The sequence below is a fragment of the Lycorma delicatula genome, chromosome 2 (assembly GCF_047948215.1).
Source record: "Lycorma delicatula isolate Av1 chromosome 2, ASM4794821v1, whole genome shotgun sequence".
In the NCBI taxonomy this organism is placed as follows: domain Eukaryota; kingdom Metazoa; phylum Arthropoda; class Insecta; order Hemiptera; family Fulgoridae; genus Lycorma; species Lycorma delicatula.
The window spans coordinates 161,481,082-161,499,418 of NC_134456.1; the positions used below are offsets into that span (position 1 = coordinate 161,481,082).

General features: G+C 28.8%; 1 protein-coding gene across 1 annotated transcript in view; it reads right to left on the bottom strand.

Annotated features, from left to right (window-relative positions):
* The window catches only part of LOC142320294 (lachesin-like), an 884,028-nt gene that overhangs the window by 68,661 nt on the left and 797,030 nt on the right, over positions 1 to 18,337 (bottom strand). The window contains exons 4-5 of the mRNA XM_075358001.1: positions 14,371 to 14,492; positions 2,280 to 2,430 (exon numbers count right to left, since the gene is read on the bottom strand). Coding sequence (XP_075214116.1) covers positions 2,280 to 2,430; positions 14,371 to 14,492 — 273 coding nt within the window. The remainder of the gene's footprint in view (positions 1 to 2,279; positions 2,431 to 14,370; positions 14,493 to 18,337) is intronic.

The window sequence follows — 18,337 nt, forward strand, 5'->3', positions numbered from 1 at the left end:
CGAATATTCATTACATATTTATGTATGTATAACTTGTAATCTTTTTGCTCTTCCGATTTTTAAGGTTTAATTCCGAACTACATATCTAAAACAATTTCTTGAGGTATAATCTAAATCTGTATTAAATTAATTGTAACTGTGTAGTTTATATTAAATACATGATAATATTAATATTTGTTCTGAAAAACTACTCATTTTTAACGATAAACTAAATCCACCTCTTAAATACCGGTTTTTAAAAAAATTAAATACTCCTCATCATAATTTTAGTTACTTTTGAAGTTTTCTTCAGTGACTGATTTTCCACAGCTGGCGCTCTGATATTATTGCTGGCGGTGTTTTTTGTGTAAAAATATTCTAAAAATGTGTGTTAGTTCCGACTTTTGATTAATTATACAGTTATAATGAAATTTTATGTTTCACAATATTTGAGTGTGTTAAGAAGTGGTCCTTTTTATTCATATGTTTTGGGAAAATATCAAGGTTTTGTTAATGTAAGTCAGTTTGTGATTTCTATTTAAGGAACGGTTAGAGAACATTTACTCGTGTTGGCTTTTGTTCTTTGAAGTATTAAATATCTTTTTATGAAGCTGCATTCCGTTTGTCCAAAGTACATTGTTAACTCAAAGCAGCTTCATTTTATACTGAAATGGAGAATACATTCTCATTTATTACAGAGGTATTATATATTTGTTTTGTGATGTAATATGTAATTTGTATGTAACGGTATGTTTTGGTTTTTGTTCTAAATGCAACATTTTAATAAGGTTTTTAAATCTGTTCACTATTTTTGGAGATTTATTTCCGTCCGTTTGATGTAACTTTTTTAGTAGAAATGAGCCCTAAGAGATGTTTTGTAATATCCATTTATGTATGAATAGAAGTAACTAATAAAAACCTATTTACGCAGACTCTAATGAGAGAAAAACTAAAGTCGAATATATTTTCGAACTCGTAAGAGAAAAAAAAAAAAAATAGTGAAAGCTGAATCTTGGTAACTAATTTTGCAGTTCTCATTAGACAAATAGAAAAAAGTACATATTAGATAAATACAAACAATTTTTATCCATCTAATATTAACACATTAATAAATGTGTTACTAATATAAAAGCAGATTTTTAAAACTGTAAATGGTATAGAATTTATAAAATAAATTTTGCTATTACTCGTTGTCAAATGTAGTTAAAGTAATTACAGTAAATAATACGTTAAACAAAATATATGTTAAAAAAACGCTTACTTTCTTACAGTGTAACAAATACCCAGCCATAAATTTCAAAAACTAATTTACATCTCGATTATTATTATATAAAAAAATAATAAATTTTAAAATCTACGGCAATAGGTAAAATGTAAGCTCGTGAAAAATAAATAAAACAATAGTTCATATTACCGGGAATCATTGTAGTTTACTATTTGGCATCAACACAGTGAATAGTAATACAGAAACTTCATTTATACTCGTTTTGTTCGTAAAAATACACAAAATTTATGTGAACAACAAAGCCGGGAAATTAATAAAAGAAATTCCAGACAGAGATGTAAGCTTTTGTTATTTTACCTCCCAAGAAGTATTTGTAATTAGTGTTTAAACTGCATCATCTTAAATCCTTCTTAATTTCAACACATTTCCGTAGCTTTCTTCCCCTTCTATTAGGGAAATTAAAAATATAAGACGGTACTGTTGTAGGGTGGGGTAATGGATGAGGAACCGAGGGGTAAAGTGTTATCAAGATAAGCCCTTTCACATTACGTGGCACGTAGTGCAAGTAAGCAATAATGAAGAACAAATTGTCCGTTTCAATATAAAAAGGGTCTTTACGTTTTCTTACGGTCCCCTTCTCACAATTTTCGTAACTTTTCCTTTTACATGCTTCTCCTTGTAACCTCCGTACCTTCATACATTCATTCATGCATCCTCTATCTCTATTTCCTACCCATTTTATCGTTACCGTACTCTCAACTACAGTGCATGTCATCGAGGCAAAGAAACCCCCCTCAAATTTCAGCACGTCACTTTAATCGACCTACGTTATTATAAAGCTGTGATAAACGAAATACTGACGCTGGAATCATTATAACCGTCCCCCTCTAAAAAATGTCATTATTCCTCTACTAATTTCGTACACCGGTTATAAGTAAACTGAGACGTTGAATATACATGTATTTGACCGATAGCGTTTTTACACAAAACACTAATTAATTTATTTATTTATGATTTTATTATATTTAATTAAACGCTTATATATAGCGTAACCGATTTAATATTTAATACTCACATAGCACATCTAACTGCATGTCCACAGTAACAGGATCTCCAACTCCGTTTGATGCCGTACATTGGTAAACACCGGCTTGATGCCTGTCAACTTTTTCCAGAGTGATTGAAAACCCTTCAAGAGCCTTATCTCCCGTAGGAAGTGATTCATCCTGAAAAAATTATGAAAAACAAAATTAAATTTTAAAATTTCTTTATAAAATTTAAATAAAATTAAATATCGTTATATATGAAATAAAACAGGTCAATGTTATTTTAACAATGGATTACTCCAAAGGAGTCTATTTTCCGTGTTAGTATTAAGGATAATAGCAATATATTATCTCAGAACTGGGGGAAGAATACTTTACTCAATCCCCCACCAGGAGAGAAAATCTGTTTATTTTTCAATAATATAATTAAAATTAGATTTTTTAAACTGTGAAAACTAAAAACAATAACTTGGTTATTCCTGAGAATAGTTTCTAACGGCTAAAATATTATTTTTAAAATTATGTTTAAAAATGGAAAAAAAAAATTTTAATTTAACTAAAAAATATTCAAATTTATTTATAATTTAACTCAGCTAATTCAAGTCGAATATTTTCGACGGGTGCTTTAAAAAAAGCACGCGTTCTCAAAGTTAAAATAGCAGGAGGCCCATTACATAAAGAAAAATATTTACCAAATTTTATTTTATTTTTTGATAAATTAAATTTTAACTAATTTTATTTTTATTTAATATAAAATATTAGTAGCTATTAAATTATTGAATAATTTATTTATTTACAATATACCTAAAGAATTTTAAAATAAAATGTCTTTATTCTTTAAGTAAAATAATTAAAAAAGAAATTCTAAATAATTATTTACCTTAATTTTCTCGAGAAGAAAATAGTAAATATGTATTAACATATTTTTCTATATATATAGACATATAACATATTTTCTATAACATTTTTCTATAACATATTTTCATATTTTTCACTTGCTTGCAGTAGATGTTACAATGTGCTTTATATATTTACCCTCAATAAAAATATAACTATGGAGTAAAATAAAAGGTAAAAATGTCATGGATAGGGTATGAAATTGTGCTCCTTACGTATTAACAACCGTACTTATGAGCGAAAATAAACCTGTAGTTAATCAGCGAATATATCCATGTCAATTTAAACAGCAAAATTGAAACTTCAATATAACCAGTGATAACTGGTTGAACAAAATATATGTAACCACGTCTGCTAGTTTTAGGGATAACTGTGGATGAGCCGCGTCAGTGGCGTTTAATTTACCCCATTGTTGAATTATTGAAACATATTTCTATAGTCACATATCTGGATTATGGTTTTAATAACAACCAATAATAAAATATTTAACAAAAGTAAATCGATTTGGAAACAAAAGCAAAATGTTTGCAAAGAAATGATATAGTCAACACCATTCTCACTGCGTAATTTGAATCCCACCCCTTCTAACAATGTAATTATTAATAATAGCCAGTTTACAAGTAAGATATTTATTCAAACACTTTTTTTATGTATATAATAATGTTATTTCATCTTTTCTACGAATATTTTAAAGTTAATTAATGCCAGGGAAAATAAATAAGATTTTAATTAAATTAATAATAACTCAAAATAATAAAAATTACTCTGCGTTTTTTTTCATTTAATTATTTTTATGCAAGAAAAATTTCATAATTATTGTGTCACCGGAAAAGGTGAAATAAGTTTTTTCTTTTAAATACTGGTATTTTATTCCTGTACTTACGTTTTCTTTTTATTTAATTTAATTGTTTTGAATAAAAGGCAGAGGGTGTTTAAAATAAAGTGAAAGAAAAAAAGAACACGTTGCCGGTATGTAAGTTAAAGAGAGATGAATATTTCAAAAGAAACAGAATAAAATGTTCCTTTTCGCAATTCCACTAATATAGTTTTCCACGCTTGAGGCGTACAGGAGACATTTTCATCATATTTCGTATAAAAATGTTTGTTAGTAGAGAGAAACGTTTAAGTCTACCGCATTGCCTCAGGTGTCCACCGCTAAGATCACTTTTTAAATCAACTCTCTCAGGTTCACCGTACCTCATTACCGTAAACAATAATCATTGTAACAGAAATACAATTAAAATAATAATAATGACTCCAAGTAAAATCGCATCATGTTCATTAAAATGTGAACTAATTCTTAATATTTATACTTTTATTTTATGCTATTCTATAACACTGTATATCAATCTTCTCAAATTGTATGCTACATGAATGCTTCACATGATCGATTTAAGAAATAGTAAAAATCAACATGATAAACAGGAAAGACACTACGGTAGCTCATATTTTTTACACAACTTCTTACTTATGCAATAACATAATCAAACCGAACGAGAGCTAAAAAAAATAAATTAAAATAATGATGAATAAAACAAGGGAATGCCAATTAGCGGAATTTTATTATCATAGTTAACCATTTATTCAAATTTTTAATTATATATTAAAATTAAATTGCTTTCGTTGTTTATAAAGAAATATAATTTAATATAAGTAAAATATTAGTTTTATGTTATCCTTTCTGAAAAAAAGAAATTTAGGAACACGTCTATTCTTACTCGAGAGCAAAAATCAGTAAATCGATAAAATTAAACATCACATATATTTAGACCTCTTTCATATCTTATTTTTAACATAAAATCTAGTCCTCTATTGCCTTAGTATTTTTTTTTCTGACTGTATTTTAAAATAAATTTCAGTTTTCATCCATTTTCTACAACTGGCACATTAATTTATTTAACTATTACGAAGTATTTATATGGTACCTGCTATTTCATATTATCATTATCTGGCAGTGTTTAGGAAGAAAAAAGATAAAAAGATTTTCATTCTAAGCTGAAGTTTTCAGACGTACGTAATCACGGTGATTAATTACTAAAATTATTGATATCATTTTGTACTTCCAAAAAAATCTGTTCGACATTTACGATAACATAAAAAGAAAAATTAAATTCAGAATTATAGTTAAAAAACACCGAAAAAAATTACCGAGATTCTTCAGAATGAAGAAAAATTTACTTTTTTATCACGGTTATTATTTACAAAGTCCAGGGAAACATTCCATTTCAATATATTTAAAAAATTAAGATAATTTTATTAAGTAAATCTAAATTTATTGAAAGTTTTTTGACGTTGGACTGACATCCTTTTTTTCATTTATTGTAGTTCCTCAATGAATTTTTATGCATGAAAAAAAATAACGACGTATAAAACACGAATTTTTTGGGTCATGTGCTCGTAATTAAATATTTTATTAAACTTTTCCTAGATTTTTATCGTCTTTACTATACTTTATTATGAAATTAATTTTATTTTCTAAACAAGTCGACCTGGTTTTTATATACTTCCCATGATTTCTCAAATAAGTATAGCACAAAAAACATAATTATAAAAACTGTTAAACATACTAGCTCTGAATTTTATATTAGCCGATTATGACTATGAAATCTCTCTTGGCTTATACAAGTATAATGATATGTTAATTTTTTTATCTAAATTCATCTTCAGGAAATGAATCTATTTTAATGCTGTTTGAAATCTAGGCTACAATATTCTATTATTAGGAGTGAACAGAAAGCCCTGCTTTAATTTTCAGGCACTTCACCAACAACGATTATTTTGTAGCCATCGGATAAGGACCAGGGGTCTCCGCGTTGGCCCACACCCATCAATTATCTGTGCTTCATCACAACAATGAGAAATTAACTCAACAGTATCCTGGCATCTCTAAACATAGATAAAAAAGAACTTACACTCCCAGAACTGAAAATGAGGAAAAAATTAAAACAAATAGGAAAAGGATGAGTAATGAGAAAGGACAATCTACCCACGGATGAACCGCAGTGGGTTACGGATTTTTCTTGTGGAAGACAGTAACTCTTCTGAAAAAAATGGAAGCATTACTACCTTCAGGTAGCCTACACCTACCTCGCTAATAATATATTGGATTTTGAAGGGTTTTAAACAAAATTTACCCTTCATTAATCATTAGCGGTTTTGAGTTGACGTGTTTAAATGTAAGATGAAATGGCTTGAAACGGTTAAGCCAATACTACTATTAAAGGGGCAATAATCTATTCTACGTCTTAACTTAATTTATTTACGAGGATTGTCCCTCACGTAAAAAAAAATAAATAAAATCGCCATTTATTAGATCATAATTATTTAACAGACATATAATAATATTAAATTACTAAAAAGACCGATCTCCGTAGCTGGGTGGTAGCGTCTCGGCCTTGAATCCTGAGGTCCCGGGTTCAAATCCGGCCAGGCATGGTAAAATTTGTATTTTCACATTCCTACGAACAAAGTTCGAGTTTATTTGGTGAAATCGTCAAACAAAAAAAAAGAAGAAATACTGAGTTATTATTGTACTTTATAAAATTCGCAAGAAATTTACTTGATATACATTTTTAATCTAGGATTGGATTCGAAAAAATCTATTCAGAATTGATTATTGAGATTTATTTTCAAAATTGGTAGTTTAATAAAATATTTCAAATGATAAAATATTTCAAATGATAAATCAAATTTAACAATTTTATTGAAATTTTGACTGATTTTGTCAGGTAGGAAGCTTTGCTACAAAAGGAAGATCATTATGTAAAATAATACTTCTTGTTTAATATCATTTTAAATTATTTGTTCTTCTTCACAGTACTAATCACAGTAACTACAACAAATGGCTTTATTACTGGTTAGTTTTTAAGATTATGTAGAAATAGTCTGAATTAAATATATTTCAAATACTAATGAATGTCAACGTAAACGTAATATTAGTATAACAATATGTATTTTACACTAATGAGATAAGATTAATGATGGGGTTGGTATGTTTATTTCGCTTAGTTTGTCTACCAGGATAAACTAAATACTTTGCATTTAGCAACAACTGAAAACAATAATAACAGAATGGCATGTTTATAAACTTGTGGAGAGCTGAATTTTTGAAAGATATAAACTAAAGTGAGAGAGAAATTTTACTTAAATGTGCGTCTGTTTGTACATGTGTATTCATTTGTGTTCCTGTGATATTATTAAACACTTCTACAATGACATCCAACTGTTTGTTGTTAAGTAAAGTAAAGCAGATTAGTGATTTGTGAGTTTGTACACTTTAAAACTGCTCTGTTGTCTTAATCCATCAACCAGTACACTAAAGAGCTGCTTGGATACAACTACATCTCTGTATCGGCTGACTTAAGTCTTTAAGTAACAAAATCTAACAAGTACAAGATAAACATAGGAGGCGTACTTGTATAAACGAGTTGCGTTAAACAACACTTCTTGTTTATCATTAAATAGCATTGTAACTCAAGACATATTCTGTAATTACCGATAAAATTGCTATCACCTTTAATATTATTACAAAAACATTTTCATGTTTAGTAAAGGTGTTACATAATCATTCTATTTTTAATAAAAATTATTATTAAATTAATATATATATATATATATATATATATATATATATATATATGTATGAATTTAATAATAAATATATATATATTTATACTCGCGCGCGCAGACACAAGCGCACACACATAGGTGTTTTTAATTTATAATACTCTTAAATTATACAAAGAATAGATGTACATTTTATTACGAATTATTGATAATAATTAATAATGAATTAATTAGTTATTGAATATTAGCATTATTGCTAATTATGTTTATCATAAAGAATACTTTTTAGGACGTGTTAACGACCATCTGGAAGTATACTAAATAAAAATTATACTATTACAAAGGCTACAGCTACGAGACATTTCTGAACGTAATGATTTCCTGGAATTAACTGATATCCAGTTTCTCGTGGCATTTATTTACTACTTACTGAACTCTAACTGTTTTATATATATATACACATTACAGACACACATATACTGCAACATAAATAAACTGCGGGTTTACAAGCAATTACATTAACTTTCGACTTGTCTGTCCGATCATTCTTTCTAAGATATTTTTCAGTAAGTTGGATAGGCCATACATAGCATCCTTAGAAGTTATTAGGCGAACAACTAGAATTGAAGAATATTTATTCATAAGAACAATGAAAGGCAAAAGATGAAATGTCACCATAGAGAACAGACGTTCATTAGGGAAAAATTTGTTGTAGAAGAATATGAAAGAAAGAAGAGATCGTCATGGTAGTAGAAAATAGGATTGTAATTGGAACTGTAGATATTTTGGGAAAAAGTGGATGTTTTTGTATATGAAAACATGCATAACATTCGTTTGTTTTATTTATTTTTTTTAAATATTAAGGAGATATTACTTTAATTTTTCTAGATATTAATTTAATGCTATAAATAAGCCAGATTAGACAACTAAGAAATAAAATATTGTCTTAACAAATTGTGAAAGTCATGTTGAACTGTTGATAATAACTATTTATTCCTAGGAATATTAATGTATATAATTTGATGAGGGGGAAGCGTTAGATTTACTTCCTCGACTTCGATTTTTTTTTTTTTGATCTAGACCGTCATTTTCTGTAATGTTGAACTTTTTGAGCTCTTCTTCATCTGTTGAGCTGGTTTTTAACGTAGCCAGCTTGACTTTTTTATAATTCCAGAATTTATTGAAAATCTGTTTATTTAACCTTGATTGATTCATTCATTCTTATTGTTACTTCCAGGTCTTCAATTTTATAGTAAATCTCATTATTTGAGCTTAATCTGTGGCCTTCTTGTGTTCTTCTTGTACGACAAATCCTTTCTAAAATTCTTTATTTTTCTTGAACAGATTTTCTACTTCAGTTACGTCTGTAGTTTCCATGCCTTACAAGATTAATGTCGTTAAAACTTTGCTATAATTTATATTACTATAATATTATAGATAATATTTATTTTATTTAAAACTATTTATTAAATGGAGATTACTATATATGAAGATTCCACATCTAAAGGAAGAAGAAAACCAAAACTGTCCTAAGTCTTTGAACCACGTCACATACAAAAAAATCTCAATTTTTCATTACAAAGAAGTTGAAGTGGAAGAAGTTGAATTTTACAAAACCTCAGTTTTTCATTGCAAACTATAAATACGGATAACAGTAATTTGAAGGGAATAAAGAATTCCTTTCCTAGTGTTTATAATACAATTCGTTACTTATCTAAATGATGGACTCCCACTTTCTAGAAACTTTCCTCACATTTTTTGTACCAAGAATCCTTGGTGCATTCAAATTTTTACTTATAACTAAGTGCCTGAAATATTAAGCTTTTAATATTTTATTAAATGCCTTTTACTAAATTTTATAATTTTGTTATTGTTCGAGTTATTTTCGGTAACATTTATAGATCAGGAAAAAATGTTTTTCATTAATATAAAATACTACTACTGAATAATTAATTTTTAATTTGTTTGTGAAAGAATGCACTGTGAATTAGAATAAAACTTATCTAAGATGAATGTTCGCTTAATCTATGCAGAATGCACTCATATCATTTCATCTTATTTCAAGATGCGTTCGCATATAAATCTGCATCACACATCTAAATATTCCTCTTGAAAGGAATACTATGATTCATATCACTTCAGTGAAAGTCACATTGTAATAAAAACAGTTCAAGCTGACCATACTGTTCACATTCATGTATTATTGTTTATTTTTATTTAAACATGATTATTTGATAAATGATTTGTAAGGATTGATAGATACAGATATAAATTATGAATCTGATTATTAGTTAATTTAAAATTTTCTACAGTTTCTTACCAATATTTTCATTCAACTACTATAAACAGTGATAGGATTAAAAAAAAATAATAAAGACAGAATAAGAAAACAATTGGTGTATGACATCCAGGTATAATTTTTGAACGATGAATTATTTTTTAGTTTTAAGCAATGTCATATTGAATCCTTCAATTTAGTTAAATATTATATTGTATTTGTTTACTGATCGGTAAGTAAGAGAGAAAAAAATGTTTTATTTAAAATAAAACAGTAGTTTATACTTAATAAGTACATTTTTAACTTTCTTACAATAAATAATTTTTGGCCAGATATTTATTTTTACATTTATTATTCGGTAAACTGTTTAAAAAATTTTATTTTCTGCGATTATCCTGAAAGGTGAAATATTTACTAAGGTTTTATCATTCCAGCTTTCGTTTTATAACATTGAAATTAACATTTTTAAGTCTTTATTACAATATTATAGTCAAATGTAAGTATTATTAAACAAAATAATACGGAATAAAGCAACAAAATGTTAAAATCTATAAAGGTGCTATATCAAATTTTATTTCCAAAACTAAATCTTTTAAAGCACATTTAGGATATTTACGAGTATATATTTGATCCCCCATTACTTCTCTATATAACAATTGTTGAACTGTCCACTATATCAGATGTTATTACATTATATAAGGGTTATTGTATATGTTATCCAAAATTTATCTTTCCTTTATAGCTACGAACTGTTTAGCAATTGTTTCTTCGAATTCATTGTACGTTTACATAGGAAATATATTGGCAATTGTAATGTATAAAAAATTAAATGAAGAAAGGGTGGACATATTTACTTTTAAACGCCAGATTCGATATGTTCATCAGAAGAGCGATTCAATATAAAGATAAGACAGTTTTATTGATATGACGTTTTCTTTTGAAATTTTTTTTATCGATTAAATTATTTTTCAGCTTTTGCTATTAAATGTAGGAGGTTTGTTTATACGTTATGATTTTATTTTGAAATCATTTATCTTTCTTGACACTAATATTTTACTTGATCTGTGTTAAAAATCAAATCATTTTTCCATCTACTTTATTCATTCCCTAATGTTTCAAAATAAAATATATTAAGTTAATTCTACTTTTTTGTACACTAAATATGATAGAAAATTGATTTATATAAATTATTTTATACTGCAATTCATAATTTATATTCATCCTTTGCATTAATTAAACAGTCGTGCATACACCTTTCAATATCATTTTGAGTATTAGAATTTGTATGCTTTCAGGTTTATTGTACATTGTTTTGTTATCATCTTTCTTTTATGTGCATATGCTGCACGCTTAAATGTATTTTTTCTTTAATTTTCATCTAATACTAGAATAATGCTGATGTTAAAAACTACGTACTTATTATTTGTAATTTTTTATTAAAGGTGTACGTGTACATAATTACTGATATTTATTTTTTTCAAATTGAAAAAAAAACCATAAAGTACTTGAAGAATACACTTCTTATTGTTTGCAAGTCGTATTTTATATATATATATATATATATAAAATAGTCGTATTATATATGTAATACGACTTGTATATACGAGTATAATATAACTTTATTCCTTCATTACAATTTTATATGTTACTTCATACTGATTTTTATTCGTTTTTATAATATGTCTTTTTGTGATAAATTACTTTTTTTATTATGATCAGCTATATTTTAACTCTCTTTTTACTACAGAAAAATATGAGATAGATTTTCAGAAACATCAGTTTTTATAATCATAATTATATAAAATATATTTATTTGTATTATTATAAAATGCACACGTGTTCTAGCGCAGCCTCAATCAAATTTTATTTAAAAGCATTAGTTGAAAATGTTGTTTGCGTTTAGGGAGTTCTAATGATTGATTTGGGCATTGCCATCCGTAAAATTCAGGGATGGCTTGTAGAAGATAGGTAGCTAGTCATTACGATATTTTATTGTGTAACGTCATGATACTCTAAAATCTCTTATTTAGTATCCCACAGCATTAGGCGAGTATTTTATAAATTAATTTTGGATTCGTATCTCATAATCAAAATAAAATTAATTAAACGTATATATTCTATCTATTTATTAATGGATAGATGAAAAGGACTGTGTTAATAAAAATAAGTAGTTACATTATATTGGTATGTTTTTTGTCAAAATAATTTTGTTGCTGTATATAATTTTACCCTTATTTTCCATAAAGTGATAAAACTATAATTCAGATATTTAATCCATCATAAATATGATTTTTATTTAAAAAATAAATATTATGCCGTTTAGAAGTTCAGTATAATATGTAATTAGAAGAAATACGTAACACTGGAGTTGGATTTTTCATCTATTATATAACTGTTATATTTTTAGGATAAAAAGACATCGTTAAAAAGTTTGTAAATATGAAACTTTATCCAAAAATTGAATAGTATTTAAGATACTGCGATTACAGCTGTCACATAAACATAATTTTATAGCAAGTATAGCCACGAGTATATATTGTGCAAATATATAATCTTAGTTAAAAAAGAGATTCTATAATAAAGTTTGTAAAATATAACATGATGAAATTTCCATTATGTAAACTTTTTTTTTAACCGTGTCTCCCGGAACGAGACCCCCAATTAAGCATGAACACGGTTCCAGGTGGTCCTTTACTTCTAAGCCCGGCTATGTCGCTCCCGGCCACTATCATCCAGCAACTGGGACGCGTCCTTCGCCTCTAACGGGGACACCCGCAAAGGGATGGCTTTACCGGGACTCAGTCTTTTAGCGCAGGGGCTCCAGAGCCCCCGCATTTCATCAACACAGCCCACCCATGCAAGCACGGGCGAACGGCAGCTCCGTACGGAGCTGTCCCGCACCTCCTCGCTTCCGATATTTCATTTGAAGAATTCCCGACACAAAACCCGTCACAGTGTCAAAACCTATTGAACTGCGTAAAATCGTTCCAAAAATGGTCTCTACCTCGAGAAGCCCAGTTACGGCAGCACAGTCGCGGCGTTTCTCGTCCCACCGCGTAACTTATTTCGCGGTGGGGTGCGTAATTATTTATTTCTTCGGCCCATTATGTAACTTAAACTTTATCTTCTACACGTTAAAAATATTTATAAAATATGATATTGAGGCAAAAATACCAAAAAGGTGTCGATTACTATTATGGTGATTTATGTGATGCGATGGGCACGGGCAAGTATTCCGATGAGAGGCATATGACTTGATTATTCATTCATCATCCCTACGCTTTTCTAAATATATTATTTATTTATTTTTGGTAAACGACATAGGAATTGGGGATGCCCTTCCGATTCTATTTGTGGCGGCCTGGTGATATCTTCTGCTGGTTGCAGGTAGCCGCTTGTTTTACTGAACATAGTGATGATGTGATCTTGCGTATTAATGGAACTGACAATGAACTCTTTATTTAATCGGGTTATATGAAAAGCCAAATTACTAACTGAGGTTAGTATTAGGTAAAACCATTTTTATTCCAGTCCCTTATAAAATAATCAGTCAGATATGTATAATAAAAAAGACTACAAAGGATGATTTTGTAAATAAATATGTCATATACAATACGATCTCTCGTAATTTATTATTTTATTTTTAACTGATGCTTATTGGGTCCTAGTATATAATATAATCCTATTCGTGTTACTTTTACAACGTTTACTCAATTTACTTTAGATCTCATATAAACTTTTTTTTTTTTTTGATTCTACATTAATATTATTTATCTAATGTCAACTAAGTCACTTTACAATTCTCGGAATACCCAACCGTTGATTTGAATCTTTAAGTCTGATGTGTTTTATGCGGCTATTCTAGCTTCAGTTGATATTAATACTAACTGCTCCTCGATAATCTATCCCAAGCATCACTTTGTGATTGAATTCGATTTAATAATACATCCCGGCTTAGAGATCCAAAAACGTAACAAGTTAAAGTTTTAATTTACTGACTGAAGAAGGGACAGCTATGTTTTGAGCCACGAATTTACAAAGCTGAACAACATAATGGGAATCTTTCAACATATGATTACAAATTAATAAAAATAATAATATTGGTTACTGGAAAAATGAAAAAAAAGATGATTAATGTAAATTATGAAATCAATTTCGAATTCAAGTTACAATACTTCCTTGTACGAAGAAAAAAATATCAAATTAAGCCTCAAATAAAAATAAAATTTTATTTATATTTTAGTCTAGAAATTCTTAATGTATCTTTTTACTTGCATCAAAATTATACAAAAAAATATATTTTTAACTATGGTAATTTATTTATTTTAATTTTTATGGTAAAACAAACCTTAATCTATAATTTTATTATTCACACATACCTTACGAGACCACAAAATTGTTGGGACGGGATTACCGGAAGCTTTGCACTCTAATGTGACTGTACCACCCTTCCTAGCGGTTAATTGGCCATTTGCTGGTGATGTCCGGACGCTTGGTGGAACTGAAACCAAAATAAATTTTAATTGTAACATGTTTTGTCATATAATATGAAACTATTTTGAATACGTAATGAACAACATAACAAAAAGTAATTTAGATAACATCTCAGTAACATTTGTTATAGAATAAAATATTGTTGTAATCGATCATTTATACAGCATTATAAACAATAACACACGCGTAGATGAACAAAAATTATTGTTATTATTGAAAAGATTTTTCCAATAATAATAGATCCCGTTAGCAAGAAACGCCAAACATCCGTTAGTAAGCGAGTAAATCTCACTTATATGTTGATTTAAATATATATATATATATATATATATGCATGTACATATAAAAAAAACTTTAATTTCAAAATGTGGTAAGTACGTATATATATATATATATATATATATATATATATATATATATATATAAATATTGTAGAATAATATCTTAAAATACTGTATGAAGAAGATAGTGTATGAAGAACGTTTTGTTGAAAAGATTTTTCCAATAAGTTATCTACGTTTATGACAGGTAAACGAGAGGTATTTTTTCTTCCATATTAAAAAGATTAATTTACCAGTTTGGTTAGGATGAAGAGTTAAGTTTGAGCATGTATAAAGTTATTTGCTATAAATATGTACGAGGTGTGTTTGGAAAGTAAGGTTCAAACATTTTATAAAAATCAAAAATTGCATATTTATTAATGAAACTTACGCAAGTAAGTTTTGAAACTTGCGCAAAGAAATATTATGCAACTACACCACTATTTTCTACGAATCCGCCATTCAGTTCCAAGCATTTGGTCCGCCGGAGTATCACCTTTTGTATTCCTGTGTTACACGTCCCTGCCGCCATCTTCTTTGATCATTCACACCTAACATTATTCTCTACGTTTTTCGTCGATATGATCTTACAAAAGGATGAAAAGAAATAATTCACTTGATGCTAGATCGGGATTATGGGCAGATTGGTTCAGAATATCGTAAACAAATCTGTTGAGGAGCCGTTTTGCGTTTCGTGTGGAGCCAAGCGGTATCGTGAAACAGACACACTCCCTTTGTCAGCTGCCCTCTTCTTTTATTTTGAATGGTCTGATGAAGCTTTTGGATATTCTTGCAGTGTCTGTCGGCATGTATGGGTTGACCTGGAGTTACCGTAACAAATCAAGCTACTGATCCTAAATTAGGTATGTTCTCTTCACCTGGACCTCCCTTTTACGTAGGAGTCCCAACTTCGAAACGAAAATATCCTTCAAAACTACAGACACGTTGTAAACTTACTTTTCGAACATACCTCTTATGTATATATATATATATATATATATATATATGTTTGATGTGTGTCTGTATGAGGAGGGTTGGTACGCTCACGCGCCCGTATGTCTGTAGCGAGATCAAAATGAGTATTACACAATTTTTATATTTTAATTCGGTTTATACAAGAAAACTTTGATAATTATAGCATAAGGTGGCTAAGTCTATTATTAAATCCTCCAATAAACTGTTAAAAATCTGATGCAGTTATAATTTATGAACAATCAGATATAAAAGAGAGAGAACAGTCATACAGAGTTCTTTTCAACCAAAAAAGTAGGCCGTATAATTAAAGATGAACATAAGTACTGCAGAATAGTATACTCACATACGAATTTCTATACAATTTTGTAACATAAACTTGTGTTTTTTATTTTTTAAGTGAATATGAAATATTCTGTGTCTGTTACATATTTTATTAGTCTAGTTCAATTAGATAAACGTGTATGTAGGAACGTAAAAATGAAATTACACTAAAAATGCTTTGTGTAACATCTACTTTGATACAATCAGATATGAAAAAGAGCTTCTACAGCCCCACATGTTTCAAACAGTCATGGGATATATCTTTTGGCAATTTTTTTTTTCTTTTTTTTAACCTTTGGGTCCACCGTTAGGTATGCTTCAGAGAATGAGATGAATAATATGTAGCGTGTGTGAAAATGTCATGCCTGACCGGGATTCGAACCCGGGATCTCCGGATGAAAGGTCGAGACGTTAACACTCCCTCCACGGATGCCGGTTATTGGCAATTATTGTCTTTCCCTAAATGAACGATTTCATAGGCTTATAAAACCTAACGTAAAATAATCTTTTTTTTTTTTTTTGAGGAATTATAATAATCTTTTTTTTTTACATACAAAAGTACCAGTAGATTGGAAGATTAACATTAGCATTTTCCGATATGACACTGCTTTGTATTATGCGTAATTTTTTTTTTTAATTTTATTTTAAAAATGGAAATAGATGGATGATATAAGAAAGATAATAATTGGTAAAATCATGCCAACCTAAAGAATAAGTTTTTTTAAGTAACTCATAAAACACAATATGAGTAACTTTGTTAGAATGGAAAATATGTAATAAATTTTCCTACATTTTTGCAGAGAATATTAACGCTGTATAGCAGTAAAATGAATAAAATAAGAATGCAAAGAAGACAAAGAATAAAGGTTTTGCAATGGGTATTTTTTTTAGAATGATAGAACTTTGAATTGAAATAAAGCACATAAAAAGATGAGTTTGAAGCCAATTTTGTTTTTATCTGAAAGATAACTTTCTTACATTTAATTTTTGAAAATAATTTCCGTCATATGTCCACCACGACTAGCTTTGATGAACCAGATTCGATCAGTCCAATTTTGAGCCACTTTTTCAAGTAATTTGGGATGTATTTCGTTAATAACACGAGTTATGTTTGCTTCCAATGCGGTAAATTGTTGCTGGTTATCAGCATACACCACAGCCTTCACATATCCTCAAAGAAAATAACCCAGTGGTGTTAGGTCACATGATTTTGGAGGTCAATTCACTGGACCATTTCGTGAAATAATTTTGTCGCTAAATAGTTGTTTTAATAAATCGATTGTTTCGGTAGTAGTAAGGTAAGGCACCACCTGTTGAAACCAAAACTGTTGCAGGTCGATGTCATGTAAATTTGGAAACAAATAGTCAGTGATCATTGATGTCCAATAACGATCACCATTGACAGTAACATGCACTCCAGCCTCATTTTTAAAGAAATTAAGGACCGACGATGCCTCCAGCATGAAACCCACACCATACAGTGCATTTTTCAGGGTGCCATGGAGATTCGTAAATTTCCTGAGGATTGGTCTTACTCCATATACGGTAATTGTGTTTCTTGACATAACAATTTAACCATAAATGAGCTTCATCACTGAACACAACAACGTTTTTCGATAAAAATGTGGATCAGATTAAAACTGATTTAGGCACCATTCACCAAAAAACGACCCTTATTATGGTTTTGCGGCTTCAGTTCTTGCACCAATTTCATCTTGTATGGGCGTAAACCAAGGTCTTTACGTAGAATTTTTCATTTAGTTGATGGAAAAAATCCAGGTTGTTGAAAACGGCGACGAATAGACACATTCGCACCTTCTTGAACACTATCACTGCCAGCACCGATATTTTCGTCTGGATCTTTGTCTTGTTAGTTTTTCATTGAGTAGAGTAAATTTTTTTCGAAATTTATAATTAGTTCGACGAATAAGTTGCTGCAATGGACGATTATGGGCACCATAAAAATTAAGAAGTGCTCTTTACGTTTGGCGAACAGAACATTGATTTTGGAAATATATTTCCACAATTTCTAAACGTTGTTGCGGTGTCAGTTTTTCCATGATTTGCCAGTCCTCACTGATCTTAAACGACAAAACAAAATGTCATCAAAACAAAACAAATGACAGCTATCTCTACCAAAATTTTTATCACTCTTAAAAAAAACACCCGTTATATTATTTTATAGAATAATTCTAAAATTGAACGGGAAATAAAATTTAAGATTATAATGTTTTAG